The sequence below is a fragment of the Canis lupus genome, chromosome 24, assembly GCF_011100685.1.
Source record: "Canis lupus familiaris isolate Mischka breed German Shepherd chromosome 24, alternate assembly UU_Cfam_GSD_1.0, whole genome shotgun sequence".
In the NCBI taxonomy this organism is placed as follows: Eukaryota; Metazoa; Chordata; class Mammalia; order Carnivora; family Canidae; genus Canis; species Canis lupus.
Genome location: NC_049245.1, coordinates 24,513,746 through 24,540,853, shown reverse-complemented (window position 1 = coordinate 24,540,853; position 27,108 = coordinate 24,513,746). Strand labels below are relative to the sequence as shown.

The following is a 27,108-nucleotide window of genomic DNA, read 5'->3' as shown; positions in this document are numbered from 1 at the left end:
CGGGGACAGGGAGACCCACAGAGGATCGGCAATGTGCATGACTTCACCCCCACCTCCAGGCAGAAGCCCAGGGCTCCTACCCCTCCCCACCCTGGGAAGAACAGAGCCCAGGGGCGTAAGCCTGCTCTTACCTCAAAGATCTCAAAACCAGCGATGTCCAGGACTCCGATGAAGAACTGACGGGGCAGCTTGGTGTCCAGGGTCTGGTTGATCCGAGACACCAGCCACCGGAACAGTCGGTCATAGGTGGCCTTGGCCAGAGCCCCCACGGCAAACACCACCTGGAGGTGTGGAGAGGCTGGGCTGGGACCTGACAGGGAGGGGTCCCTGCCCCAGCTGTCCCCAGGTGGGCTTGGCCCACAAGCAGCTCACCTGCTCCACACTCTGGCCCTTGGTCACATATTCATTCCCCACACGCACTCGGGGGTGCAGAAGGCCTTTGAGGAGGTCCCCACTGCTGACCCCCATGAGGTAGGCAGCCTTGTCAGCACCTGGCAGGGCAGACGACTGGGTTGAGGAGGAGGCTAAGAATAGGCGCACTTGGGGGCTCTATGGGCCTCTGCCTGGGGTCAGGAGACAGAGGCTGGGAGAGGTTGAGTTCAGGGCAGGTGAAAGATATGGCTGGGGAGGGTGGTGAGGGTCTGGGGTTGAAAAGTCAGGGGTTACAATCAGAGCCAGGTAAGACTGAGGCCAAAGGCTGTGGACAAGGGTTAGGGGTAATGGTCATGGACAAGGCACGGGAATCAGGGTCAAGGTGATGACCAGGTCAGACCAGGGTCAGGACCCCTCACTCTCAGTGCCGTCGGCCTCAGCCTGTTCCTCCCGCTGTTTCTGCTTGAACTTCATGTTGCCAAAGTGCAGGAGGGCCCCCACGATCTTATAGCAGGCACCCTTCTCATCTCCACTGAAGCCCAGGATGTCCATGGCATGCTGTGGCAAGGGAAGAAGCATTAGAGAGGTCCAGAGGCCGGCTAAGGGAAGGGCACGGGAGCCACTCCAATCTCTACCCAGCCTCACACATCCCTGCGCCATAGGCACCCGCTCGGCCCCTCTCCCACCACAGATGTACATCAGTGGCCATGAGCTCTTCCCCATCGTCCATGTTGTCCACGGTGATGACACCCTGGCTGCAGAAGTGGTAGTCATAGGGGTTCATAGACAAAAGCAGCATATCTGGGGGATACGGAGGAGCAGAGTGGGTTTGTCTGTGTTCACTCAGCTGTTGTCCCAGCCCCCATCCCAGCACAGTAGGTCCTGGGGCCACCCTGCAGGAGACTCTAGGGCCCTCCCAGGACTCCCCGTAGCTGAGTTTCTCACCCCCTCCCCCATGCTCGTGGCTTTTTTTCTTTGTGGTTCTCTGAGGAATGAGCCCAGGCCCCATGCCGGGTGACAGGGCACAGGGAGGACCACACTCTGCCCTTTTAGGGCTTGCAAGAGAGGGGAACTGCTGGGCCGAGACAGAGCCAATGCTTCCCCCTTGGTGCTGGATGAGGCCTCTCCAGACCCAGGACACCAGAAGGGACAACCTTGCCAGGGCAGTGACACCAAGGGGCCTGTTCTCCAGTACAAGGAGAGAGCTCAACAATAACCAGAAGTCCTGGCTAATGAGCAAGGGGAGAGTCCCAGTCCCCCCGCGGGCTCTGACTCCCACTCTATCCATCCCTGACCCTCACCCTGTAGCTCTGGCTTCTTCCCCGAAAGGATCTGGTAGTAGACGTGGTAACCACGCTCACCAGGCAGCTGGAAGATCACTCGGGACTTCTCCAGGAGATCTGGGAGAAAGAGGGGCACTGGCCTACCATCCCCTGTACCTCCCCAGAGTGGGTCACCCCATCTAGGGCTGAGGGGGCAGGGAGGAGGTACCCGTGAGGGCCAAGGGTGTGGAGAGAGGCACCGTGTCCACACAAGTGCCAGACGTACTGAAGGGTGTGTCTCTATCAGCGTATGCGCAGTCATGGGAATTTGTGTCTGTAGGTCTGTGTGTCTGTTGGGGGGGGGGGGTCTGCATTTGTCCTTTTTTTCATCTGTGTTTTCATTCCTTCACCCACAGAACACGCTCCTTCCCTCCAGAGCAGACCTGGTGTGTTGGTGTGTGAGTTTGCAAAGTAGTCAGTCAGGGAGTGAATTAAAAGGCTCCCTGGTCACACACCTGCACTTATCATCAAGGTCTGGCCATGCATCCCAAGGTGGGGAATGGTCAGTGTGGGGCCTCTCTGCACATGCAGCCTAGGACCTGGTGTCTGAACAGTGCAGCTCAGTCAGGTGGGATGGGCAACAACCCCCAAGAGACAGGAGGGTAGGCTTCCAAGAAGGACAGGGACTCTATGTGTACATGAGTCTGGGGCCGGGGGGGGCAGAAAAGGACTGAGATGGGGTAAGGACTGAATCACAAAGCTCCTGACTGGCCCGATAAGGATCTGCGTCTCCATTTTAAGGTAATAGAATCTAGAAAAGGTTTTTAAGCAGAAACATAATGTGATCACATTAGTGTCTGAGAAAATACTGCTCTGGCTATAAGATCAAGCAGAGGAACAGAGGCTGGGAGGCCAATGTGGAGGCTGGTGGAACGTTACAGGTGAGAGTAAGGTGGCAGAGGCTGGGCAGTGGCCAGGGGATGGACAGAAACAGGTGAGAGCCCCAGGGACTTGAGGATGGATCCTCAATCCAAGCAGAAAGATCCAGGTCTCTGTCCCCCATCCCCACCTTTTCCCACCTTCCCCTAGACTCACAGCTGTCGATATCTGCAGATGCCAGCTTCCCAGAGGGACCAAAGTGAATGCGGATGAACTTGCCCTATGGGCAAAGGAGTACACTCAGCTGAGGTCCAGCCACCCGGGGGCACTAGTTGCTGAAAGCTCCCACCACCTCCAACTCCCTGCTGCTAACCCCCACCCACCTCTCCCATGGTGGACACTCACAAAGCGGGATGAGTTGTCATTCCGCAGGGTCTTGGCATTGCCAAAAGCCTCCATAGCAGGGTTAGCCTCAATGATTTGATCCTCGAGGGTGCCCTGGTAACAGCAGGGTGAAGGGCCCGTCAGCCCTGGTGCCACTGAGGGGGGGACCAAGGTGCCCAGTGGTCCTGGATATCAGCCTATCTTGGACCTCTGGTGGGGAAAAGGAAAGGGGGCTCCCCAGGGCTTCATTATCATTGCTTGCCCTACTCACACTGACCCCATACTTACCCCAGTCTTCGTAGCCAGAAATTGCTGGAGAGAGAAGGAAGACAATGTTAGAACATATGAGGTCTCATGAGGCCGGCGGATGGGGTGGCAGTGGTTAGCAGGACAGTGAATGTTAGTCACCCAAATGTGTAGCCCCCAACCCCACTCCCAGAACCTGTCAGCACTGTTAGGAGAAATGCTAGAAAGTGGGAGAAGACCTGGCCCTAGTCAGGAGCCTGAGGCAAGGGACTATGTCTCGGGATCTCCTCCTTGTAGTCTTTCCCCTCCCCCAGTTGTCTCTGGCCTCTTCTATATCCCTTCATTTTCCAAACTCCAAGAAGTGGCCCCTGCCCCAAAGCCCTAGATCTTCCTGACTAAAATCTACTCCCCTTTAGAGCCCAGCTCAAATGCCCACTTCTAAGGAAGGCTTCCCTGTGCTCTGATGCTAGAAGAGTCCTCTTGCTGCTCAAACCTTCTCACCCCTCACTTCCCCGGGTGAGAGTCCTTCACCCTTTTCCTTTGTATTGTATGAGCTGCACCTGCGTACTATTAGACACGATGGCCCTGCCAGGTGCAGATTATTGGTCCTAATTTGCAAATGAGGACAGTATGACTCAGAGCAGGGGCATGATCTCCAGGCCGTGTGGTGAGTGAGGGGCAGGGTGGGCACTGGGCCCAGGCATCCTGCCTCCTATGCCACCATAGCCACTGCAGGTCTCGTCTAGAGGGACTTTTTGGATGGCGAGGATCTCCCTCCCCTCCTCTCTTGGACTCATCCTTGTTTTCTGTCCATGTCCCCTTCCTTCCCACCCTGGCTCCCTATAGCCTGGGGAGGAAGGGAGACAAAGGAAGGAATGGATTCTGGAATGCCCAGTGCCAGGCCACCAGAGTACTAAGGTTATTCACTCACCTCCAGGGAGCCCAAGACTTAAAAATCCCCCCAGAGACATGGCTGGAGGGACAGAGGCCGGGGGGAAATGACAAGAGCCCTCCTCCTGAGCTCTGCCCCACACACTCATGTCCAGGCCTTTTGGACAGGGCTCTCTATGGCAGACGTAGTCAAATTTGGGGCTGAGAGAAGTGGGGGGGCTGATGAGGCTTTTAAGTCCCAGCATCCAGGGACCCTGTGAGCCAGCCTTTCTTTCCACCTCCCTTGCCTGACACCCCCATGCTCCACTGTGCAGGTTTCCTTTCTGCCCCACCCTTCCCAGCTGCACCCCTGCCAGCTCTGACCTCTCCCGTTACTGGACCAAGCCCCAACTTTCTGCAGCATCCTCAGAGGCACTGTGGGGGGTTCCAAAATGGGGTGAGGGAGGGAGGGAGCAAAGAGCACCAAAAAGTCAACAGCAAAAACAAAACAACAAAAACAACCACCACAACAACAAAAAAACAAAACTGAAAGGAAAAACAAAAACAAAAGCAAGAAAATCAAATGGGGAAAAAGGAAAAAGCAAAAAGAAAAACAACTTTAAAATGGAAAAAAGCAACGAAAAAGAAGAAAGAAAAATGCCCCAGAATAAAGCAAGGCTTAACAGGACCAGGAGTGGGGGCTGGGTGGGAGGTGGCCTTGGGCTTCTGGAAAGAAAAAGCAGCCCATTTTGGGGTGGAGGGGCACACCCAGAACTCTGAAGAGCTGGCTTTGGGGGCTAGGAATGAATGTTATACCAGAAAACAAAAACAAAACAAAATATTGGTTCCCCATTATTTCAGAAATTTCAAAAATCCGTACAGAAATCACAGGGTGAGAAATTTCCCCCTGACCCTGGCTGTTGGGAATGCCAAGTGCCCTTGGCTCTGGTTAGATTCCATATAAGCCTGCTTTTTGATTGACAGGTAATTGTGTCTTTAGAGCATGAAAACCAAGAAAATAATCACTTCATAGTAAAAGCAGCCTATTTGGTAAACTTTTTGAAAATACAAAAGTCAGGATGGAAGGTAAAATTACAGAAGAAGTTTAGGAACAACTATGGTCCAGCCCCTCTGTGTTACAGATAGGGCCATTGAGGCAGGCCCAGAATTGGGTCCCATGGTATGGACGAGGCGGTCACAACCTCTCTCCTGGTCAAGTCTTGCTCAGGCCAGAGTCCACCACCAGGGTGGGAGGCTCAGGCAGGGCTAGAGGCTCTGGGGAATCAATTTTTAAAAAAAGAATTAAAAAAAAAAAAAAAGAGAGAGAGAGAGAAAGAAAAAAAGAAATAGTGAGAAGCAGTGGGAAGAGTGGGGAGCGGCGCCCGTGTGGGCGAGTCTTACGGCCTTCTTGCCCGGCCCGTCTCCCAGGGCAGCGACGATGGCAAAGTACTGAATGACCCGCTTGGTGTTAACCGTCTTACCGGCCCCCGACTCTCCGCTTAGACGACACAAACAGGAGTCACCAAAGCCCATCTGGCCACTCTAATCGCCCCCACTCCCCAACACCCCACCCCTCAAGCAGGGCCACTCTTTCCCCCACCCAGCTCCCAACTCACGACCCCCAACTCAAAACCCTCCAGAGACAGATCAACCCTCAGAGGTGCGGAGTTGTTTACAAAGCAAGCCAGGACAGAACATCCATGTGAGATGAGAACACACGTGATGACGCCACTGTCTACTGGGACAGACACTGGGCCAGACACTGGGCCAATTGCTTTACCTGTCCTGGCTCATTTAAGCCCTTAGAATCCTTGTAAGGCAGGCACCATTATCACCCCTATTTTATGGGTAAGGAAATGCGACTCAGGGAAGTTACATAAATGTCCCTGCTGTGTGCCAGGCACATACATTAACTCACTGAATCCTTACAGCTCTGCATGGTAGGTAGGTAGGATTGTTCTGCTCTATGAGACTCAGGGGCCCAAGGGTACCAGCAGGAAGTAGACGTGAGAATTTGAACCCAGATCCTTCTGATTTTACAGGCCTTGCTTTTAACCACCCGGCTGCATACACACACACACACACACACACACACACTCTCTCTCTCTCTCTCTCTCACACAATGTCCACACTGACTTGGCTGGACATGAAACTGGCATGTAAGAATTCCACCACTTTCTCATGGGGGCAAATGAAAAATCAAAGCAAGATTCAGAGACAAGGAGATTGTAAGGAGGAAAGAGAGAGTAATCTCCTCCCTCCCAATGAGCCAGAATCATAATTCCCCAAAGATCAAGGGGACTAGGGGAGTATCACAGCTGGTTATCACCCTGGTGCTTCCCTTCCCTGGTCACCGGGACACAATGCATCTCCCCCGGGCTGGGGGCAGAGAAAACGCTCTAATTTAGCTTCAGCAGGATGCCAGCTCCAGGTGGTAAAATAAAAGCCCTGCCCTAAGCATTTCGGGGAAATTATTTTAGTTGCACTCCCCTCCTGCCAGGTGGCCAGCACTTCCCACCACACCCCCAGAGCCCCACACTCACGTGATCAGCATGGACTGGTTCTCTCGGTCTGGAGGAAAGGGGAGGAGACAGAGAAGTTAGCCAAGGTGAGGAACCAGCCACAGGTGGAACACTGAGTATCCATGGCACTGGGGCAGCCCCTCCACCACCCAGGGCCAGAAACCAGAAGGACCAGGTGGGATGTCCAGACTGTGGCCAGCTCCCACTTGGAAAGATGGGTCGCTATGCTGGACACTCCAGCAGGATCAAAAGGAAAGCAGTACACGTGGAGGGAAAGGGGTCCTTTACAGAGGCCTCAGTGGAGCAGGAGAAGAGGTCTTGGGTGAGGGGAGAGGAATCAAGGCGGCTCTTACTGCGCAGCATGTCATTGTAGGCGTTATCTGCCACTGCATATATGTGGGGTGGGGCCTCCGAGCGGCGCTTTCCCTTGTAAGCAGCCACCACGGAGGCCGTGTAGACCGGGAGCCATTTGTAGGGGTTGATGGTGACACAGAAGAGGCCCGAGTACGTCTGAGGAGAGAATGTAAAGTGGATTATTGGAGGCCAAGTTCCCATCCTCTGGCCCCAGCCCTCACGAAACCGTGACCCTTGCCACATGCGCCAAGGAACCACTTAAAGTGCCCCGCCACACCCTCTGTGGCTCTCCTAGCCCGCAGCCCTGCTCCGGCCCCCCGCAGCCCGGGGCCCCACCTCCACATTGCCGCGCCAAGCCTCCCAGCGGCAGCCCCACCCCTACACTCCTGGAGCCGAACCGCCCCCAGCCCCGCCCCAGCGCGGGGCCCCGCCTTCCAGGGCCGTGACGTCACCCTACCCCCGCTGGCCCCGCCCCTCCCCCGGGCCCAGGGCCCTCGCGCAGGGCCTCTTCCCCTAGCCCCGCCCCTGCCGCTATGGCCCCACCCCCGCCACACACAGCCTGGCCCGCGGCTCACGTAGATCATCCAGCGAGCGTAACGCTGGCGCAAGTTGTGCAGTACTGCTGCCTCGTTGAGGTGCGTCATCATGGCCATGTCCTCCAGCAAGTCAAAGCGGGGAGGGTTCATGGGCTGCAGCTCTGCTTCGCGCACCATCAGCATCTGTCCGGGAGACCATATCGTGGGAGACCTTAACGTGGGGTGGGGTAGTAGGTGGGCAGGAACCTACTGACCTCAGCCTCTTACCCCTGTGCCCTCCCAGACCCCCTTTCATTCCGTGCCCGCTAGCGAGGAGCTGCACCCCCGGGGACAGAGAAGTTAGTCTCAAAGAGGGGAGCCAAACCTTCTGGTCTTTGGTCTCCACGTTGACTCTGCCCCCAGTAGCCTCCGACTTGATCTCCGCCTCCACATAGGCATCCTGTTCATCAGGTACCCAGACCCTCTTCCTCCCTGGTTAGGGGAGAACATTGGGGTTTGAGAAGGGCTGACGCACATCCAGGGGTGGGGGGCCAAGCTAGGGTTCTCAAGCCATGTCCATAGAGCTGTGCCCCTCCCATGAGCCCCTTGGTCAGGATGCAGAGAATACAGAGAAGATCCTTCCAAATCCAGGTTCCTGGAAGCGCAGAGCTGGGAGAGTCCATAGGGATCTCTTCAGAGGATTCCCTGACTGAGGTAACAGTCCCTCACCACCCTGGATTAGCACTTGGGTTCAGATTCCTGCCTTTGCCATATCTACCCTGCGACCTTGGGAAAATCCCTCGTTCTCTCCGTCAAAGGCAAAATGTTATGGTCATCTCCTGACATTCCACATGGAGCAGCCCACAAAACCAGGCACATAGTCCTGGGGGGGGGGGTTTGCCTCCCCCCATTTCGCTGCAGACTCAAACCTACTGCTCCTACTTCTGTCTTGTGTGCATTCCTGCCTGGCCAGTTGGCCCCCAAACTTTAGGGAGCCCATGTTTCATGGTGGCTAAAGGCACAGACTCAGACTGCAGACCGCCAGATTCCATTCCCTATCCTGCTACCACCACCAAGTATCTTAGTCAGGACCAGCTACATAACTTGTAGGCCCTGGGGTTAAAGTGCAGGCCCCTGGTTAAAAAAAATTATTACAAATTTCAAAATGGTGATAGCAGAGTGTTAAATCAAACATGAGGCCCTTCTAAGGATGATGCCCTGTGCAACTGCAGAGGGTGCATGCCCATGAAACTGGCCTTGGCCTTGGTCCCCACCTCCCCAGGTTACTGAGATGGCACATGGAAAGTCATTCACTCTGGGCCTGGCACAAAATAAGCACTTGATACACATTGCCTATTGTTATTATTGTCCTATGAGCAAGCCAGGTCATAAATAGTAGTCTTTATTCCTGTCTTTGGCTTTGGCTCTATGGAAAGCACTAAAAATAACTCTAGCACAGGTTTTATGGACACTAGCCTACATACATACCAATCACTCCCACCTTAGGGGCCTCGGGCTCCAGCCACAGACACTGCTCCAGCAGACAAGGAATACTGTCCCATTTTACAGAGGAGCAAACTGAGGCTTGCTCGCAAACATGCAGTGATGTGCACAGGGTCTCTGAGAATGTACTGTTAGGACCCCAGACTCTGAGGGAAAGGGCCAGGGCTAAGGCTGTCAGGCCAGAGTGCTCCCTCAGCCCCGAGCTCAGTGCCAGCCCTCCCCAGTCCCGGTCTGAGTCCATAAGGGCCACACTGTGGCTGGACCATTCTGTCTTCACTTACCATCCCACGGGACAGTGTGCACCTTCATCAGGTCCTGATAGCCCTGGCGGAGGTAGCGGGCAGACTCCCCAAGTTCACTCACATCCATCATGGCAGTGGCACTGAGAGGTGGAGGACGAGGGACTAAAAATCTTGGAGGTTCAAGGCAGTCCAAGGCATCAGGCACTGGAAGACGGCAGTGATGGAGGAACTGAGGGACCAGGAGCCCAAAACTGGGACATGATTCATATGGCCTAATACTCAGTGGAGTCCCCATCTCAGACTCCCTGATGAGCCCCCAACACACACACACACACACACACACACACACACACACACACCAGTGCATCCTTTCCCACAGATACAGAGACTCGTGCCCACCCATGGGGACCCTCACCCTTTGGTTCCAACCTCAACCCTGATCACCCACCTCAGCACCACGGTGAGGGCTGGGAGCTGGGCTACCCCTTTTATTGCCACAGTCAAGGTCAGCGGAGGAGAGCTATGTCAGCAATCTCCACGTGTCACAGCCCCCCCCAGCCTGGCCACAGGACACAAAAGGCAAATTCCCTTTTATCTCTACCAGCACAGCCCCTGGGCTATTTTTACCTCCCATTGTCATGGGATCACAAAGGCGGAGAGAGACACTCTTACTAAGAGATAGGGAGGCTGGGATTCAGAGACCAAGGGGGCAGGGACAAAGCCATGAGAGATCTGGGAAGACTGAGGAGCTCAGAGAGAGAAACTGAGTCAGTCACAGGGAGTCTGATCCACCCAGAAAAACACTCACACCCTCAGAAACAGAGAGCAAGGAGACTCAGAGAGAGGAAACTATGGAATGCCTTCTGGGACTATTTGGCACAATTCTCTTCATACATCCAGGGAAACTGAGGCCCAGAGAAAAGAAAGCACTGGCAAGTCTCACAGATAAGCAGTAGCAGAGATCAGATCAAAAAGAGAAGCACAGAAAGTGAGACATCCCTCTCCAGTACTTGCATTGCGTCTCTTTCCTCCCTACCTCTGTCCCCATCTCCCCAGGGTCCCCTGGGGAAATCACACATGAAGAAAACTAGAGCAGGGACCACAGGCTTAAAGGAATAATTTGGCTGAAGAGAAAGCAAAATGAGGAAATTCAGAACACCTAGAAGACATTCAAGATTCACAGGAAACCAACTTCTCACTGTTAGCCCTATCCTGCACCCCACTCTTAACAGGGGTTGGATGTGCTGGCATTCAGTCTGTCTGGTACGGGCTTCGGAATACATCAGGGCGCTTCCAGGCTCTCCTGTCTATCACCCCATTCAGGCCTTTGTGATACCACAGAATTTCAGAGTCAGAGAATCCAAGGATCCTGGAACCTGAGACAGTGGACGTGTAGAAGTACGCAGGTCCAGAGCCAGGATGCCAGCTAGATGTCAGGCTGAGCTCACGCAGAGAAATCCTCTGTACCAACTGACTACCAATTCCAAATACGCAGATATATCTATATTCTATAAAAGATATAGAAATAATTTCAAAGATACATTTCAACTGTATATAGTTCAAAACAGGTAAAACTAATGTAGGAGGATAAAAGTGGTAGTCCTTTGAGGGAGAGTAATGAATGGATGAGGCAGGAGAGAAGCTTCTGGAATGCAGGAAACACTATATACTGAGCACAGCGGTAGCTACACAAGTGTGTTCACTCTGTAAAACTAAATGAGCTGTACATTTAAGATGTCCATACTTCAGTGCATGTATGTGACACAAATTTTGCAAAAAGTGCATGGCCAAATTTGGCAATGTCTATTAAAATTACTTATGCTCTGATCCTTTTAGGAATCAATCCTACAGATACTTCTCCATGTTATGAAATGATACAGGTCTCCTTTGGGTGACATTTAGGTTGTTCCCAGTCTTTTTGCCATTATAATCAGGGCTACAGTGAATATTGTCACATACAGTCTGAGTTTTTGCAAAATAAACACACCCAATTCAAGAAACAAATTACCGACACCTACTCCTTTTTTTTTTTTTTTCAGATTTTATTTATTCCTGAGAGACACACAGAGAAGAGGCAGAGACACAAGCAGAAGGAGAGAAGCAGGCTCCCTGTGGGGAGCCTGATGTGGGACTCGATCCCAGGTCCAGGATCACACCCTGGGCTGAAGGCAGGCGCTAAACCACTGAGACACCAGGTGTCCCAGCACCTACTCTTTCAATCACTACTCTTTTACCTACCATCCTGACTTTTAACGTCACAGATTAGTCTCCAAAAATTTTTTTTTAAGATTTTATTCATTTATTCATGAGAGACACAGAGAGAGAGGCAGAGACATAGGCAGAGAGAGAAGCAGATTCCCTGTGGGGAGCCCTGATGTAGGACTCGATCCTAGGACTCTGGGATCACTTCCTGAGCCAAAGGCAGACATCTGCTCAACTACTGAGACACCCAGGTGCCCCTATTTTACAAAATTTCTATGAATGGAATCCTATATTATGCATTCCTTTCTTCTTTCTTCTTCTTCTTCTTCTTTTTTTTTTTTTTTTTTTTTTGTGAGGATATCACTCTGTTTTAATTCTCTTCATAGAACTTAGGTTGTTTCTTGCCTGCCTCCCCACAACTAATGGGCAAGAGCTTGGTCTATACCCCCAGCACCTCACAGAACACCTGCACATAGTAGAAAGTCAATAAATCTGTGCTGAGTAAGAGTATGAACCAAACTTGATAGTTTAAGATGATAGGGTTTTGATCTCCTTATGGGGTCAGAGGCTAAGGGACTATGCCTGAGCAATTTATAGAAAGTCCAGAGGGTGGGAAAAACCCTGCTCACTGTTTGAAGATGCTCAGAAGGAAGGGCTTCTTTCCTAATACCTGAGCAATAGAATTAGCCCAGAGAACCAGAACCTCTAACGAGCCTAGCTTATACCAAACATGATGTGAGTCTGAATTCTAGAATTACCTGCTCAGTGTCTAAACCTGGGGCTAAGAAACCAACCAAAAGAGAAGCACCTAGGTGGCTCAGCAGTTGAGTGTCTGCGTTCGGCTCAGGTTGTGATCCTGGGGTTCTGGAATCAAGTCCTGCATTGGGCTCCCTGCATGGAGCCTGCTTCTCCCTCTGCCTATGTATGTCTCCACCTCTCTTCCTGTGTCTCTCATGAATAAATAAAGATAATCTTTAAAAAAAGAAATTAAAAAACAACAACAACCAAAAGAAATGGGTTTTGAATTGCCCTCTAAGTTTGCTTCTACTGCACAGGGCACACCATCCTGCTGCAGTGAGCTTACAGACAAAAATGACAAAACACCGGGGAGACCCAAGACACACCTGAGAGAGGCACCAACTGCCACAGTCTGCAAGGACTTAAATTTGGGACCAACCTTACATATGTGAAGAGCCATCCTGGAGCAGAGGAAGTCCATGTGATTTGTGGTGGCCTCAAGAGCAGGCCAATGGGGTAGTTACAAGGGAGCAGTTTGGATATACACACAGAAAAAGGGGCTTTCTCACCCTCAGAGCCAGTCAGCCATGGAAGAGGCTGCCTGGAAGAAAATGAGCAACAGCGTTCCTGCCAAACAGCAATGGGGAATCATGCAGGGCTTGAAGCTTTGGATTGGGTAATCTCAGAGATCTGCTCCAACTTCAGGACCCTAGGATTCTAGAACCTCCAGAAGCTTCATTTCTTCATAACCACCCTCACATCCCAACTAACCCACCCAGAGTAACCAGTGTAGACAGTCCAAAGTCCTTCTTCCTGCCTCTTCTTCCCAGGATTACGAGTACAGAGTCAAGACATGGGTGCACCTCAGTTTGTAATCCTGAGTGTTAGAATCCAGGAGCAGAAGACTTGAGGCAAATATGACAAAATGTACACAATGCTTTGTTAATTGTTCTCTGTACTTTCCTGTATCTTTTATTACCTTCCCCCTTTTTCATCTCCAATTAGACAGCAGGGCATAAGAAATTAGGAGTATCAGGGCTGAAAGAGAAATCATCTCATCTAGACCTTCAGGTGAGCTGAGGGCACAGAGGCCCTGATAGGGACAGAGGGAGCCCAGGCCAGACTCTGGGATTCCACTCCCAAGGTTAGCTCTCTAGCCCGGCACATGGAAACCCATAAAGGAAAAAGCAGCTACTGTGAGGACTGGCATGAGGACAGCTAGGTCACCTGCAGCCTGGCCTACAGTGTGTCTACCTTCCTGGGCTGCAGGGCCTTTGACTGGAAATCGCTCTGAGAACTGCAATCTTCAAGGGATTTAATGAAGGTGCTGATGGTGCAAGAAAGTTCAGCCTCAGTGCTCCCAGGCCCCTAGACCCTGAAGAGGAAGGGCAGGATCCAGGGTAGACAGTAAAGTGGCCAAAGACAGAGACAGGCAGTCTTAGGATATAGGGGCGTGGGGGCCAAACTGGGCATCAGGGTCAAGGTGCTCCCAGTTTCTGTCAAAGGCCTCAGATCAGCAGTTGCCAGGAGTCCTGGAGCTCACAGCTTAGTAGCAGCCAGAACTGGAGGCAGCTACTGAGCCAGGGCTATTTGGGGGAGACTCCCATGAGCAATGAGCTGATAGGACAAAGCCCAAAAGGGACATCATACCTCCAGCCTCTCTTCTTCTAGCCCAAAATGCCACTGGAGGAGCTGAGTGTTAGAAAAAGCAAGGGCAGACAGGGAGACAGAGAAGATGTGATTTGGGAGCCATACCTGGCCAGAAATGTATCGGTCACCAGTGCACCTCAGTGCCTGGAAGTCCTTCTTTGATAAAGATGCTGAAGGACTCTTCAAATGTTAGTTCATCTGGGAGAGACACATGAATCCAATTCAACAGGCATCTGGCAGCTTCTGTGTCCAGGATGGGAACACAATACTCCTTGTCCAGGAAAGGAGAGACACCCAAAAGAGGTGTCAGAGTGGAGGCGTCTGAAGGACAATAAGCAAGTCTGACACCTAGACGGGCCAGGAGAGGGGCATGACGACCAGACCCCTTCCCTCACAGAGCAGCAGTCAATAAACCAGCAAATATGTTTTCCAGGGTAATTAAAGATGGTGGCATGGGCTCTGAAGGTACTATAGTAATGCAGTGGAGGGTCATGGGGGTGTACACTACTCAGATTGGTCAGGAAGGGCCTCTCTGAAGAGATGATGCTTCACAGTGAGACATGAAGGATGGGAAGGAGCCATGCAAAGAGCCAGAGGAAGAATATTCTGAGCAGAAGGAACAGTTAATACAAAAGCTGTGAGGTAGAAAATAGCTTGGTGTGTTTGAGGCCCTGTCACAAGGCTAGTGCAGCTGGAGCGGGGAGCAGAGATGGGGGGAGGGTTTTACAAGGTGAGGTGACAGAGGTAGGCAGGGACTGGGTCACCGAGAGTCTTGTAGGACTTGGAAGGGACCCTGGACCTCACAGCAGGTACAGCGGGAAGCTGTCAGGGCAGGAGAGTACGTGGTTCAAGTGTGAATGCTGACCGCCCCGGCTGCCATCTAGAGAATGGGCTGGAGGCAGCAAGGAGGCCCTGGTCATCCAGATGGGAGGAGGGCACCGAAGGCAGAGGGGAGGGGACGCAGAACAGGAGCCCAAACTCCAAGGCCGGAGCAGCCCCCCAGGGAGGCCAGGCCGATCAGAGCAGTTGAGACTAGACTGTGAAGGGCTTCAGAAGCCAGATCAGGGTTTGGCGCTTTCTCCTACAGGAGCTGGGGAACCATCAAAGGCGTTTGTACTTTATGTTTCTCATCAAAGAGCTCTGAGCAAGGACATCTGACAGCGTGGTCAGATTTATGTGTTCACAAGATCCCTGTGGCAGCTGGTGCGGAGGAAGGACCTAAGGGATGACACCGGTGGCAGGAAGACTGGCTTAGGAGGCGGCTGCCATAACGGTCCAGACGAAAAGCAGTGAGGCCCCAAAGACCTGGGGGCTGCCCTGCTTGTCCAAGGCTTGTCCCCCTCCTGGGGCCCTGGCAGCTGCAGAGGCCCCGAGTGGGCCCCAGCTCTGATGCTTGCGCAGAAAATAGGATAAGGGCTGCCAAGAGGCATCAGGGCTGTTTATCCGGAGGAGAGATGCCTCAGCGTGGATTTAGGGCTAAAAGGTTACTGGGGGGGGGGGAGAGTGGGGGGGACCAGCTGTCCCCCATCTTCACAAAGGACACACAAGGGAGGGGACTGTGGCTTCTGCTGCAGCAACAGGGAGGGAGGTTAGACACGTGAGGGGAAATGTCCTGATAGGCATCAGAGGACGAAAGGACCCTTCAGAGATCATGCAAACCAACTCTCGCACTGAACAGCTAGGGAAACTGAGGCACAAAGGAAGAGACAGATCCTTGTCTGAGGCCACATAGTGAATGAGACCTATGGCTAGAGCCAACAGCACAAACTGCCCCTTCCAGAGACCCCAGGGGCCTCCCGGATCCCTCCCAAGCATACCTCAGACTGCTCTAGAAGAATCTGGGATGTGTTTGCCCAGAGAGAAGTGTGCGTGGGAAGCCCTCTTGGAGATAAAGGGATGGACAGAAAGACTTGTGCTGGACTCAAGCAGTCTGGAGCTCTGGTTTGCTGCATCCTTGAGTTCAATCTCTGCCCTAGGCCCTCACTGTCTCTGCCCACGCCCCCACCACCCCCACCAGTCTCAGTGTTGTCTGCATTTGGTGGGGGTCTCTTGTAATTCTCATAGCCTTGGTCCTTCTGGGTCACCCTGTCTTTCTATGCCCTCTGAGACTCCGTATTTCTCTGTCTTGGCCTCTGACTCAGTGTCCCTAGGGCTGAGCTGGACTGGACCAAACTCCCACCTACTCTACCTCACTGGTAGAGTGCCCCCATGTAGACAATGCTCGGGCTCAGTGCCCAGGCTGGAACAGGTGACAGCAGCTGTGGATCTATCTATAGCTCCCTTGCCCTTCAATTGTTCCCAACTTCAAACAAGGGTTGGGGCCTGGATTATACAGGCACCCCCCACCAGCCTTGCTGAAATAGATCCCAGGGGGCCGGGGATGAGTGAGGCTCATGGGGGCCATGTCATGATCTCTTATAAGTATCTACCTCTGTTTGGACTTGTAGCTCTAGGCTGTGAGGCTTTTCAGCTCAGAGGCTGTGTGAGGAGAGGACCAGTGGCTAAGGGAGCAGAGTGTGTGCAAACAGCAGACCTGTACGTGGGTAGGTGAGCATGTGTGACAGGTGTGTTTCCCTCCTCCTGCTTTGGGTGACAAACACCCAGGAGCACAGGATGCCAGTTCCACAAGGGCAGAGACCTAATCTTTTCCACTTTCTGCCTGAACTGGGCCATGGCGAGTGTTCAACATATATTTCTTACCTTGGCCTTTACAGAGAGGGACGGCATGCTATGTAGTGAGAGGACCCAAGTATGAGAGGCAGTGTAGGGTAGTGATGAAAAATACCTTCAGTAAAGTCAAACTGCCTGAGAATCTGCCAATTACCAGCTATGAAATCTTGGGAAATTAACCTCTTAACAATGGAAATTTGTTACAAAAAAAAAAAAAAAAAAAAAAAGTACCTACCAACCACACAGGATTCTGATGAGTATTTTGAGTTGTAACATCTGAAGTGCTTAGAATAGTGCATGCCACAGAGGAGAGACTCAGTAAGTTTTACTATTTCCAAGATACATCATTAAGTGAAAGAAGTGAGGAAAAGAATAGATGGATATGGTATCACTCTGTAAAAATGGGGGGAGAGAAGAATCATATATTTGTGTGCCCACCTATGAAGGGACCACCTTTGCTGGTAAGAGTGGTTGCCTCTGGAGAGCGGAATAAGTGGCTGAGGGCTAGGGAAGGGAGGGACGCCATTTTTTTCCCCTTATTTACCCTTTTATACCTTTGAATTTTTTTTTTTTTTTTTTTTACCTTTGAATTTTGAATCATGGGTATTAATTACCTATTTCTTAAGGATTTGCTAAGTGAATATGGGTCACTTCCTTGAACATGATCCTTGAAAAAGAATGCTCCTATTCTGTGCCAATGGGGAAGGCCTGGGTGAGGGCCGGGCTTCAGGGTGCAGGCTCATTGCCCTCACCCCTAGGTCTGAGTCTCTGGGACACCCTCTTACCCCCAGCCCAATAGCAGGCAAGGTATATCCATGCAAAACCATCCCAGAGGGGTGCCTAGGTGGCTCAGTGGCTGAGTGTCTGCCTTCAGTTCAGGGCATGATCCCAGGGTTCTAGGATTGAGTCCCATATTGGGCTCCCCACGGGAAGCCTGCTTCTCCCTCTGCCTATGTCTCTACCTCTCTCTCTGTGTCTCTCATGAGTAAATAAATTAAATTTTTAAAAAATAGCAAAAAGTAGACCAGAGGGAGGTTTCCCAGTTTCTAGACCAAGCAGCAGCAGAGGTGGAAGGGGCAGTGGAAACAGGCTTCTGCCCTCTTCCCTGGCCCCAGCCCCCAACTCTTAAGGCAAGCTATTCTTGGAGGCCAGATAATGCCAGCAGTTGTTGCTGCCCATATCAGCTTCCAGAACCACCAGCACTGAGAGGCCCAGTGTTCCCCCCACCCCTGGTGTGTTGGCCTCCCTGTCAGGTGTGGGACTCTTGCCGCTTTATCCCCTGCACCACACAGGCCGCACATGTTCTGGCCACCACAGGTAAGGAAGGGGACTGGGTAGTAGGCTCCTCCAAGACTCCCGTTGCCCGGCAGAGTGCAGGGTATCCCCCTAGGAGTCACAGTGCAGATAGACACTCTGGCCCAAACCCCTGATCTAAACTATGCTTAGACTATGAATGGAAGGGGTGGGGTCTATGGACACAGGCTAGACAGAAGAGCTAGGGTGAGGGGAGGGCGGAAATGGTAGCAGGGAGAGAGCCTGGGAGGGCCAGTATATGGAGGAGGGAAAAAGCCAAAAATAGGTCTGGAGAAGAGATGCCAGAAGAGGGTCTGATAGCACTGGCTCTGGAATCAGACTGTCCAGGTCTGCTTCTACTTGTTATGTGTCTACTTACTTTTCTTCTTGGAGCTTTTATCAATTTCCATGATAAAATGGGCATAACCTTATTTCTTGTGGTTGTTATGCAGACTCAACGATAGAATACATGTAAAAAGCTTAGCCTGTGACTGACATAGCTAAGCACATCTAGATGTCTGGTGATTTTATCCTTAGCTCCATAAGAGCAGGAATGCTTCTTTTTTCAGCTCTGCACCTGCAGGGACTAGACTGGCACACATTAGGACTGCTTCCTCAAGTCCTTGCTCTGCCATTCACAAGCTAAGTGACCCAAAGAAAGTTACTTAACCTCTCTGAGCTTTGGGTTCCTTCTCTGCAAAATGAATAGGTGAAGAATACCTGCCCTATAATGTTGCTGAGAGCAACAATAAACTGAAGTGCTTATCCCATGGTAAGAGGTCAATAATGTGAACGTAGGAACCCTGTGACTATGGGTATGTTAGGGTAGTATGGTGGACAAGCCTTGGGTGTGCCACTCTGGGGATGGAATTTGAAGCAGTGCCCATGGCAGCAACATTCTGGAAGAGACATTCTAGTGGGACCACCATGTGGGAACAAAGTCCCAGAATCTCCTAAGACCATAGCCATACTACCTCCAAAATCTTGTGCCACAGCCCAGGCTTTCCCTAAGAATCTTAGTATCAGAACAGGCTTATTCTAGCCAGGGTCAGCTTCCCACTTAGTTGAGTACAACAAACACCCTCTGATGTCCCCCAGATCGGGACTGGTTCTGGTCTTGCTCCTAACGCCCAGGGGTCTGTCTAGTAGAAGAGACAGAAATGGAGGAGGCACGTTAATAACAATAGGCACAGGGCCTCCTAGGGGAGGAGCACTTAGCCCAACCTGGTAGAGCAGAGAACAAGGGAAGAACATTTGTCCTTCTCCAAAGGCCAATTAGAGGTGGAGTGGGAGGTTAGGGTGGGGTGAGTGCACCTCTATCCTTACCCTTATAATCATCATCAGTCAGCTCAGGAGGTAAAGGATAGAGAGAAGCTCAAAGAGTGAAATTCAGAATCCAACCCAGTGGGTCTGCCCCGGATCTTCTGAGGTATTATGGTGACTCTACATTCCTCCACATCTTAGAGTGTACTGCCCACCTCTCTGTGGAGCTGGATTGCAAACTTAAGGGCAAGAGGCCTCCTCGCACATAGCCCTCAGATTTTTTTATATGGGTTGAAAATATCTCTACTTGTCTTGCCACTGAGGACCTTAAATTTGGGCCTTAAATTTCATTTTTTAATGGAAATTCTTTTAGGTAACTATATATTCACAAGCAATTATAAGAAATAATACAGAAAGATCGCCTCTATTGATACTGATACAATCCCCAAGCTTATTCAGGTTTTCCCAGCTTTACATATACGTGTGTGTCTGTATGTGTGTGTGTGTATTCAGTTCTATATGATTTTATCACCTGTGTAGGTTCACAGATTCACCCCCACAGTCTATATTCTGAACAGTTTCAGCAACAAAAAGGTGTTACCCTTTTATAACTACACTTTCCTCCTTCCCATTGTTAACCCTGCAACCTCCAATCTGTTCTCCATTTCGAAAACTGTCAATTCATAAATGTTATATAAGTGAAATCATACAGTATGTAACTTTTAAGATTGGCTTTTTTCCACTCAGCATAATACCCTAGAGATTAATCTACATCAATAGATTGATGTCGCCTACATCAATAATTTGTTTCTTTTTGTTACTGAGTAGTATTCCATATCACAGATGTACCACAGTTTATTTAAACTTTTACCTGTCGAGGGATATCTGGACGCCCCTCCTGGACAGCCCTCAGTTGGAGGAGCTGTCTCATCACCTGTGTCCTATGGGGCTAAGGGCACCCATATCCTCCAAATTCTTGTTCCATCTGTCTAGGAGCTTCTTGAGACCCGGAAATGGGCAGATTCCATCCTGCATCCCCAACAGCTAGCATAGGACTTTGTACAGAAGAGGTGCCCATATGTGTGTGCCAAATGGGCTGTGTCCACCGGGATAGGGACACCTGCCTCTCAAGAACCACCTTCTCCAGGGCCTCTCACTTTGCTTCCTGCTGTCCCCTTCACACCAGGCCCAGTGGATACCATGACTTGTGTTTCTCATTCACCCAAGCTTGGGCTTTGCTCTCCTGGGTTTATCTGAGCTAGGCTAATAATACGTTACAGTGCTTACAAGTTCTGGAGCCAGACTGAGTGAAAACTCTCAGTTGCTTTGTCTCTTTGGTTCCCTGTTTGTCATCTATAAGGCAAGAATAATAACAGCACCTACTCCATTGGAATTAAATGAGATAATAATCATTTAAAAAGGCACAAGGCCTCACATAGGAAGCATTTAATACACAGTCATTACTATTCATTATCCTTATCATCACCCCCAAACTCAGGACCATAAACAAGAGAAATACATACCACCAATATAAACACAATGAGAAGGTTCCCAAAAAAGGTCATTCCTAAGGCTGTGGGACCCCATTCTCATCCTTACAAAATTCCCTCCTGGCTTCTCTTTCTCTCTGCAGCTCCTTCCCTTCTTGGTGAAAGTTCAGGGAGATGGAAGGGCAAGACTATAGCCTCTTCCTGAAGAAAGGTCCCATCATTGATGTCAAGGTGAAAAACGCCTTCTCTCATATATATATGGCGTTGTCAGGCTCACCCAGCACTTCCCAGCTCCAGAGTCTCCCTATAAACAGCCAGCACAGTGTAGGCCCAGAACCCTGCCACCATCTAGCCACAAGCAGAATCACAAGGGTAATTCCTCAAAGCCCTGCATCCATTTTGCTTTAATACACCTATGCATTCAACTATGTACATATTTACTGAAAAATAAACTTTGCTATTAATCTGGGAAACTTCAAAGAAATACCATGTCATACCCACTAGACTGGCAAAAACAAAAAAGCCTGACAATACTGAGTCTTAGTGAAGATGTAATTCCAATCCAACAATCTAGCAATTCTAATATATTACTGGCAAGAGTGCAAATTTATAAAACCACTTAAAAGAGATATTTTGTATTATCTAGGAAATCTGAATATGCTCATGATCTTTAACACACTGTACAAGGAGGCAGTGTGTTAAAGGCATATTAGACGGTTTACCATTTGTAATAATAAAATACAAGAGACAAACCAATAGACCATTCACAGGGGCGAAGGTAAACGAAATGTGGCTTTTATGCAGTGAACCTATGGAGCAGTGAAAATGAATGAACTAGTCACTCTTATCAACATGGATGAGTTTCCCAACATAAGGCTGAATGAGAAAACAAGCTGAATGATAATATATACAATGTTACCAGTTAAAGTCCAAAAAACAGGAAAAATAGCATCAAGTATTTAGAGACACATATACCTAGTATAAGGATTAAAAATGCATTGGATCTACCTCACACCATATATAAAAATTAATTAAAAATTAACCAAAGATGTACATGTAAGAGTGAAAACTGTAAAACTCTAGGAAGACATAGATATAAATCCTCATGATTTCTGATTAGGCAATGGTTTTTTAGATATGACAGAGCACAAGCAACCAAAGAAAAAACAGATGAATTGGACTTCTTCAAAATTAAAAAAAAATGTTTTTCAAAGGACACTATCAAGAATTTGAAAAGACAACCTACGGAATGGGAGAAACTACTCCTGATAAGAGACTAATGTCCAGAATATATAAAGAATTCTTACAACTCAATAATAAAAATATGACCTAATTTCAAAATAGAAACTCTCTTTTATTAAGTGAAAGAGAAACTGAGTCAAAGAGTAGTCTAGGAGTAGAATGATGGTTACCAAGGGTTGGTTGGGAGTAGAGAAAGGGGAATTGTTTAATGGGTTCAGTTTGGAGATGCTAAGACATTCCAGAGATGGATGATGGTGATACCTGCACAACAATGTGAATATACTTGATGCCACTGAACCATACTTAAGTGGTTAAAATGGCAAATTTTAAATACCTTTCATTATAATAAATTTTTTTAAGTTAAAAACAATAGGTAAAAGATGGGAATAGACAAAGGAGATATAAAAACAGCTGAGAAGCACTGCTCAATATCATCAGTCATTAGGGAAATGCAAACTGAAACCACAATATGACACTACCTCACACCCACTGGGATGGTCATCATCAGACAGATAAGAACGAGAGGTAAGGATGTAAAAATTGGAAGTCTCAGACACTGCTGGTGGGAGTGCAAAATAGTGTAGCCATTTTGAAAAATGCTCTGGCAGTTCCTCAAGAAGTTAAACATAGAGCTACCCTGTGAACTAGCAAGTCCATGCCCAGGTCTATTCCCAAGAGAATTAAATACAGCTGCATAAAAACTTGTATATGAATGTTCATAATAGCATCATTTATAATAACAAAAAGGAGAAACGGCCAAAATGCTCACCGACAGCCGAACTAAATGTGGTATCTCCACACAATGGAATACTAATCAGGCATAAAAGGAATAAGATATTGGTATAAGCTACAGCATGGATAAACCTTGAGAACATAATGGTAGGGCACCTGGGTGGCTCAGTGGTTGAGCGTCTGCCTTTGGCTCAGGTCATGATCCTGGGGTCCTGGGATCAGCCCTTCATCAGGCTCCAACCTCAGCAGGGAGTCTGCTTCTCCTTCTCTCTTTGCCCCTCCCACCACTAGTGCTCGGTCTCAAATAAATGAAAAAAATTCTTAAAAAAAACAAAAGTGATCTCTATACCCATTGCGGGGCTTGAACTCACAACCCTGAAATCAAGAGGCACATTCTCTACTGACCAAGCCAGCCAAGCACCTCTCCCCATGGGTGAAATGAGAGCTGGATTAGAAGCTTGTTAGTAGAAAATGTCTAAGTGTCCTGGGGCGATGGGAAGGAGTGTGCCTTCCCTTTATCAGCCCACAGTTTCAAGAATTCCTTATGCACAATGAGAACACAGACCTGGAGTCAGCCCTGGTGCCATCAATCATCACAAGTGGGCCTAAAGTAAAGCCCAGCTGAGTCTCTATTTCTTCTCAGTAAAATAGGGACAGTAACTTCTCCCTCCCAGGTTTATGGTGGGGGGTGTAAATGAGATAACACATATAAGGTGTCCGAGATAGGCCTGGCACACAGTAAATCCTCAACACATGGGACAGTCCTCACTGTGATTCCACAGGCATTTCCTGAGCAGCACTGCTGGGCCAGACCTGTGCTAGGGGGCTAGAAGACAGAGGAATTCCACTGAGTGACCAAGTGATGGCCCCCAGCCAGGTGGGGAGACAGCCTCATGAACAATACCAGGCAGGGTGATGTTATTGCTAAAAAGAGACAGCAGCCACGTGTACACATGCAGACCATGTGCACTGTAAACCCCAGGGCGACAGATATGTTCCAATCAAGAGGCCCAATACAGGCTTGGCGAGAGGCCCTCATGAGGTGGGGGAGGTGGGATGGAAGACACATACAAAGTGAAGGGACTGGACTCCCTTCACACTGCAGTGTAGCCCTCCTGGTCTTGTTTCACCTAATTCAGACTCAAATGTTCCCACAAGCCCCAAGAGCAGAAACTCAAAAGTCCGCTTTGGGAAGCCTGAGCTCATGGTACACACCTAAGTGCATGTGTGGGGGCACAGTGGCTAACAGTGGGAAGCTGCATGATCTCTGGCAAGCCAGGACACTTCTGCAAGCCTGCAAGTCCCCAGCTATAACATGGAGATAACAGTACTGATCTCACAGGGTTGTGGTAAAAAGTGAGACAACAACTGTGAAGCCATTAACCAAGTAGCTGGCACCTGGTGAACAGATTATTTAATAAAGATTTGCTATAGTTAAAAAAAAAGATTTGTTATAGTTAGGGGAAAAAATAGATTCCATTTTCAATGGGAGGGCAATGGGATTCAGGGCAGTGAGAACCCTTGCTCATAGTTACATGGCCAGTTTAGGAGTCAAGATCTGAACCCACATCTGACACATCAAAGGCTCACTGCATCATAATCTTCCTCTGCTCCAGAATCTTCAGCAGGCCCGCTGCAGTCCACTAAATGGAATCTACCCTTGCCATGGAGTGGGGAACTAGCAAAGGCTTGAGGCTAGAGAGACCTCAGGAAAAACTCCCCATCCCTGGGTTCCTTGATCTGGGACCCCCAAGTGGGCCCAAGGAGACCTGTGAATTCCTCCACATGGTTTGCAAAAAGTTTGTGTCTAGGAACACCTGGGTGGCTCAGCGGTTGAGCATCTATCTGCCTTTGGCTCAGGGCATGATTCTGGGGTTGGGGATTGAGTCCCACATTGGGCTGCTCTGAGGAAGCCTGCTTCTCCCTCTGCCTGTGTCTCTGCCTCTCTCTCTGTGTCTCTCCTGAATAAACAAATGAAATCTTAAAAAAAAAAAAAAAAGCTTGTGTCTAATGGAGATTCTCGAAGGAGTGTATCACCTCAAAAGTAACAAACTTCTGACTTGACCTCACGTGGCACGTTTTCTTATCTACCCAAAGAAGATGCAGTATCTACCTTGAAAGGCTATGAAGGGATTAAAGAAAGTAGTTTATGAAAAGTATGTGAAACATCCTAAGTTTTCACCTAATGTTGGTTACCCTGCCTTCCTCTCCCCAGCTTATTGCTATCATTTAGCAAATGTCATTGAGCATCTACTATGTGGCAGATACCACTCCAGGTGGTAAAGTGGTAAACAAGACAGATGTGCCTGTTCTCGTGGAGCTCACATGATGGAGAGAATCAGACTAAATTAATAATTTCAGACACTAGTAAGTGCAATGAAGAAAATCATAGAATAATGTGATAGAGATTGATGGGGCAGGGGTGGCATCTGCAGAGGAAACATGGGAATGACAAGAAGGAACCAATTATGCCAAGATTCAAGGGCAAAGCATCAGGGCAGAAGGAGCAGGAAAGACAGTCTCACTTGAAAGACCCTTGGCTGGGCAGCCCGGGTGGCTCAGTGGTTTAGTGCCGCCTTTAGCCCAGGGAGTGATCCTGGAGACCCACATCGGGCTCCCTGCCTGTCTCTCTCTCTCTCTCTCCCTCTGTCTCTCATGAATAAATAAATAAATAAAATCTTAAAAAAAAGAAAGATCTTTGGCCAAGAGCCCCTAACTCCCAATTGCACCACAAACTGAAAAAGTCACGTAACTTCTGAGGCTCAGCTGCCACGTCTACAAAATGGGAAGAAATGCACCTTACCTGCCACAATGTGGGGGCCTCCACCAAAGGGCTGTTAAGGTCTGGGATCTTCCCCAACTTTCACCAATAGACACCTGATATTCATCATTTTGGCACCCATCTTGGAGGCGGGGACCTGCACAGATAACCCTGGGTCATGATTTTTAATTTTTAAATTTCATGCTGCACAAATAGTTTCCTTGGTTCCTGGTTAACATGGTGGACTTTACCTGCACCTGGGGCCTATTATCATAACTGCTGCTTTAGACTCTCCCTCAGTTATAAAGGCAAACAAGGGAAGGGCATCATGGAAACACTGTTATGCCCATAATCAGACCAGCTATTGCATCCCTCCCACCAACAAGATTGGAGGACTCAGTTTGTCCTGTAGACAGAGAATGTACAAGCTTTATTTAAGGAGCTGGAAACATCATGGCCCCTGGGTTGGGCTTCTGATTTATGATCATTTGTAGTTCTCCTTCCTAAATGTCTCTTTAGCATGTCCCCTTCTTTCCATCTCCTGAGCCACTACCTCACACCTTAATACCCTCTGAGCATGCTCTCTGGCCTTAGTATCCCCTCTTACAAACCATTTGCCACACTGTAGCCAGCACCTAAAGACCAGGTCTTTCCTCTACTCAAAATCTTTAGATAGCTCCCCATCACTCCCTGGACAAATGCCAAGCTCCGTAACCTGGCATTCAAGGCTCCCTCTCCAAGGCTGAGCTCCTAACAGTCTGCTCAACCCCCAGGCCCTCCTCAGTATCTATACCAAACTCCTCACTGTCTCTAAAAAGAGCATAGCTACACTCAGAATTATTTGCCTTTGCTGTTTCTGTCCCTGCTACTTGGAACACTGTCCTCCTTCCTGCCTCTTACCTCCACCCTTACTTCTTTCACTGCTTATGCATCCCTACCTACTCCTCAAGACCCCCAAAGCCTTCCCTGATTCCCCAGAAAAGTACTGTTTACCAGTCTACCTTCTTAGTCAGATGTGAAAAGTTGGGGTTCTTAGTTATGATTAATTTCCCAGAGCCCAGACAGGAATTCAGGTTAAACTTAAAATTCATATGAAGTGCTTCACATTGAGAAGATCCTATTACAACCCAGAAAGAAGGAACAATTAAAAGAACTGGAGGGCTGCCAAGAGGCAAGGTGGGAATAGGAATCAAGAATCTGCCTTCTCAAAAAAATCGCCCCAGATACTGATGCAAATGATTTGGACATTTTGAGACAGTATGTTATCCTCAAACATTCCCAACCTAAAAACAGTTGGAAAAGGGGCACCTAGATGGCTCAGTCAGTGGAGCCAGTGACTTTTGATCTTAGTTTTGCGGGTTCCGACCCCACGTTGGATGTATACTTAAAAATAAAATCTTTTTTTTTTTTTTTTTTTTTTTTTTGCAGGTGTCCCCCCCCCCCCCCCCCCCCCCCCCCCCCCCGCCTCAGAGCCCAGGGGCCGCTCCCCGGGCGCGGGCCAAAAATAAAATCTTAAAAAATAAAATAAAATCTTTTTTAAAAAATTGCCGGAAAGAGGAAAATCCTTTCTTTGGCCTCTATAGCTTTCCCAGCAGTTTCCCTCAAAGTTAGGTGGTCTTTTCTGGGTGGAAAACAGAAGCCTGGGTTCCAACACTGGCTCAGCCCGGAACGTGCTAAGGTTCCCTGCCTGCGTTGGTCTCGGCCCCTTTCTGGACCTCCCTTATCACACTTGTCCCCATAGTGTGTCCCCGAGGTAGTGACTGTCCCATTCTGGGTATCAGTTTCCCCATCTTACAATGGACGTCACCAGTTCTGACGCCCTACAAGTTCTGCAAACCCTGAACTCCGAGCGGACACAGCCTAACTCCTCCCATCCTTCCCAAGGTTCTGTCCATCTGGGACCAGACGACGAACCCCT

General features: G+C 49.5%; 1 protein-coding gene across 9 annotated transcripts in view; it reads right to left on the bottom strand.

The window, feature by feature from the left end:
* The window catches only part of MYH7B (myosin heavy chain 7B), a 40,866-nt gene that overhangs the window by 13,590 nt on the left and 168 nt on the right, over positions 1–27,108 (bottom strand). For 2 of the 9 annotated variants that reach the window (XM_038572080.1, XM_038572081.1), the window contains exons 2-16: positions 25,233–25,347; positions 9,189–9,353; positions 7,790–7,896; positions 7,465–7,608; positions 6,889–7,045; positions 6,557–6,584; positions 5,415–5,511; positions 3,186–3,209; positions 2,919–3,011; positions 2,730–2,793; positions 1,674–1,772; positions 1,070–1,173; positions 792–930; positions 373–491; positions 132–281 (exon numbers count right to left, since the gene is read on the bottom strand). In XM_038572080.1, coding sequence (XP_038428008.1) covers positions 132–281; positions 373–491; positions 792–930; positions 1,070–1,173; positions 1,674–1,772; positions 2,730–2,793; positions 2,919–3,011; positions 3,186–3,209; positions 5,415–5,511; positions 6,557–6,584; positions 6,889–7,045; positions 7,465–7,608; positions 7,790–7,896; positions 9,189–9,279 — 1,416 coding nt within the window. In that variant the 5' untranslated portion in view covers positions 9,280–9,353; positions 25,233–25,347. Of the gene's footprint in view, positions 1–131; positions 282–372; positions 492–791; positions 931–1,069; positions 1,174–1,673; positions 1,773–2,729; positions 2,794–2,918; positions 3,012–3,185; positions 3,210–5,414; positions 5,512–5,793; positions 6,519–6,556; positions 6,585–6,888; positions 7,046–7,166; positions 7,313–7,464; positions 7,609–7,789; positions 7,897–9,188; positions 9,354–9,597; positions 9,695–25,232; positions 25,348–27,108 lie in introns of those variants that run through there. The other 7 variants (XM_038572082.1, XM_038572083.1, XM_038572085.1 and 4 more) reach the window with 7 other exon arrangements.